At 60.2% G+C, this 2,073-nt stretch overlaps 1 protein-coding gene across 1 annotated transcript; it reads right to left on the bottom strand.

Annotated features, from left to right (window-relative positions):
- Window positions 1–254: 254 nt before the first annotated feature.
- EMIHUDRAFT_78254 (hypothetical protein) lies at window positions 255–545 on the bottom strand (the record flags this gene model as incomplete). The annotated part of the gene is made up of 1 exon (XM_005781063.1): window positions 255–545. A coding segment is annotated over one exon (291 nt), but the record flags the coding sequence as incomplete, so codon positions are not given.
- Window positions 546–2,073: the final 1,528 nt, after the last annotated feature.

The following is a 2,073-nucleotide window of genomic DNA, read 5'->3' as shown; positions in this document are numbered from 1 at the left end:
ACCAGAGTGTGCAGCCGCTGCAGCGTCCCGCCGCCGCCGCCGCCGCCGCCGCCGCCGCCGCCGCCGCCGCCGCCGCCGCCGCCGCCGCCGCCGCCCTCCGCCGCCAAATGGGCGAGCAGCTGCGCGGGTGTCGCGACCAGCACGTCCGGCTGCCGTCCCGCCCGCATCGCCGCGCCGTCCGCCGCCGCGGCGAGCAGAGAGACGCGCATTGAGCCTGCGCCGGCGGCGCCGAGCAGCCCACGCGCCACCCCGTAGACCTGCTGGCACAGCTCGCGCGTCGGCACGAGGACGAGCGCGCCGGGCGAGAGGGTCGGTCCCGGAGCCGCGTCCTGCCGCGTCAGCACCTTTTGCAGCATCGGCACCACATACGCGTATGTCTTTCCTGAGCCGGTCGGCGCCTTTGCGAGGACATCCTTGCCGGCGAGCGCGAGCGGGATGCAGCGGGCCTGGACGGGCGTGGGTGTCTCGAGGCCAAGCTTCTGGACCGCCTTGAGCAGCCGCAGGTCGAGCCCGAGCTCCTTGAAGGAAGGGCAGCCCTGAGCCATTCGCAATCCGAGCCCGCGCAGTCGAGCGAGTCGTCGTCGTCGCCCTTCGCAAAAAATATATTCGACGCCCTCCAGGGCGTGACGTTAATGAGTCCTCCAAGTGCTCCGGCGCGGTTGATAACCTAAGCAGAGGACATCCGCCATAAAAACGGTATGGCGGTGGAGTGCTCTAAAGAAGAAAAACTGCGCCGGATGGGCTCGCGGTGGCGACTCTCTGGCTTCGGCCGGTAGTCTTAGCCTAAGCACGTTTTTCTCGCCAAGTACTATCTATATTCTTTTGCTTATATTCTCGCCAGACCATCTATATTCTCGAGAATATTCTCGAATATTGAGAATATTTTCACCACGCGAGAGGTCAGCGGACGCCAAAAATCGCTCTAAAGTAGAGGTTTGTGCTCCCAAACCGCTCAGGAACGTCCAAAACTTAAAGATTTCCGTCTGCATCGACCCAAAACCTACTTTTGAGGGGGCAAAAGAGCTGTTTCGAGAAGCTCTAGTCAAGACCGTTCTAGACGCCGCGATGTAACGGCGAGAATATTCAAGAATATCTTGAGACTCGAGGTCAACCAAGGTCAAGGGCTGAAGAAAACTCATAGATTCTTGAGAAAAAGCCGCGCCGGGGCATCTATATTCTCGAGAATATTCTCGAATACGAAAGTGCGCGGGACCATCTATATTCTCGGAGATATTCGAGAATATTGTGCTTAGGCCAACGGTAGTCGACAAGCTGCCGAGCCCAAATCACTCTGTGTGCCACATTTCTTGTTGGCTTCTAAAAATGGGCGACTCTCAAAGCTCCCTCTCACGACACTGGCGCGCACTCACTGACTGACACTTGCTCGGGAGGTGCCAGTGCCAGCGACGTCCGCAGCGGTGTATTCTTTTTTTGCTTGGCCGGACCTGCCCCTATGGACATGGAGATGGACATGGACATGGACATGGACATGGACATGGGGAAGAGTTCTCTCTCACAACATGGTATTGCTAAAAATCTCTCTCTCTCCCCCTACCTAGCAATGTCAAAAACAAAAAACAAAACGACGGCGTCCTCGCCGCCTCTTGACAGCGTCGCGGCGCGAATTAATTTCGACTGGCCTGCAGCATCGAATGAACCGAAACGAGGCACGAGGGCGACGCACTTCGTACGCTACGAGGAGATACAATTAGGCAAGGCAGCTGCGCAGGTGATGGTCCTGTTTGCAGTGATTTCTCGTCGCGGTAGGTCACGGAACGACACATTGTCACCGGTGGGGGGAAACGTAGTGGCTTGGCGCGAGGGGTGGCACTGAGGGGAGTGGCTCGCCCGTGCTTAGCACTCCTGCGCCTTACGATATGGACATGGGTGTGTGCATGTGCATGTGGGGGACGAAGGGGTCGGGGGGGGCGACAGGGGACAGGCCGGGGCATGCGTCTCGGGCGACCCGAGGGGCCTTCTCTGCGCACTGCAGTGCGGTGCGCGCGCACAACGCAGGGTCGGCGCGGGGGGAGGGCGGCAGGGGTGGGGGGTCCAATGTGGGGGGAGGGGGGG

This window comes from Emiliania huxleyi, assembly GCF_000372725.1.
Source record: "Emiliania huxleyi CCMP1516 chromosome Unknown EMIHUscaffold_2077, whole genome shotgun sequence".
Taxonomy (NCBI): Eukaryota; Haptophyta; order Isochrysidales; family Noelaerhabdaceae; genus Emiliania; species Emiliania huxleyi.
This window is presented reverse-complemented; position numbering and strand designations above follow the sequence as displayed.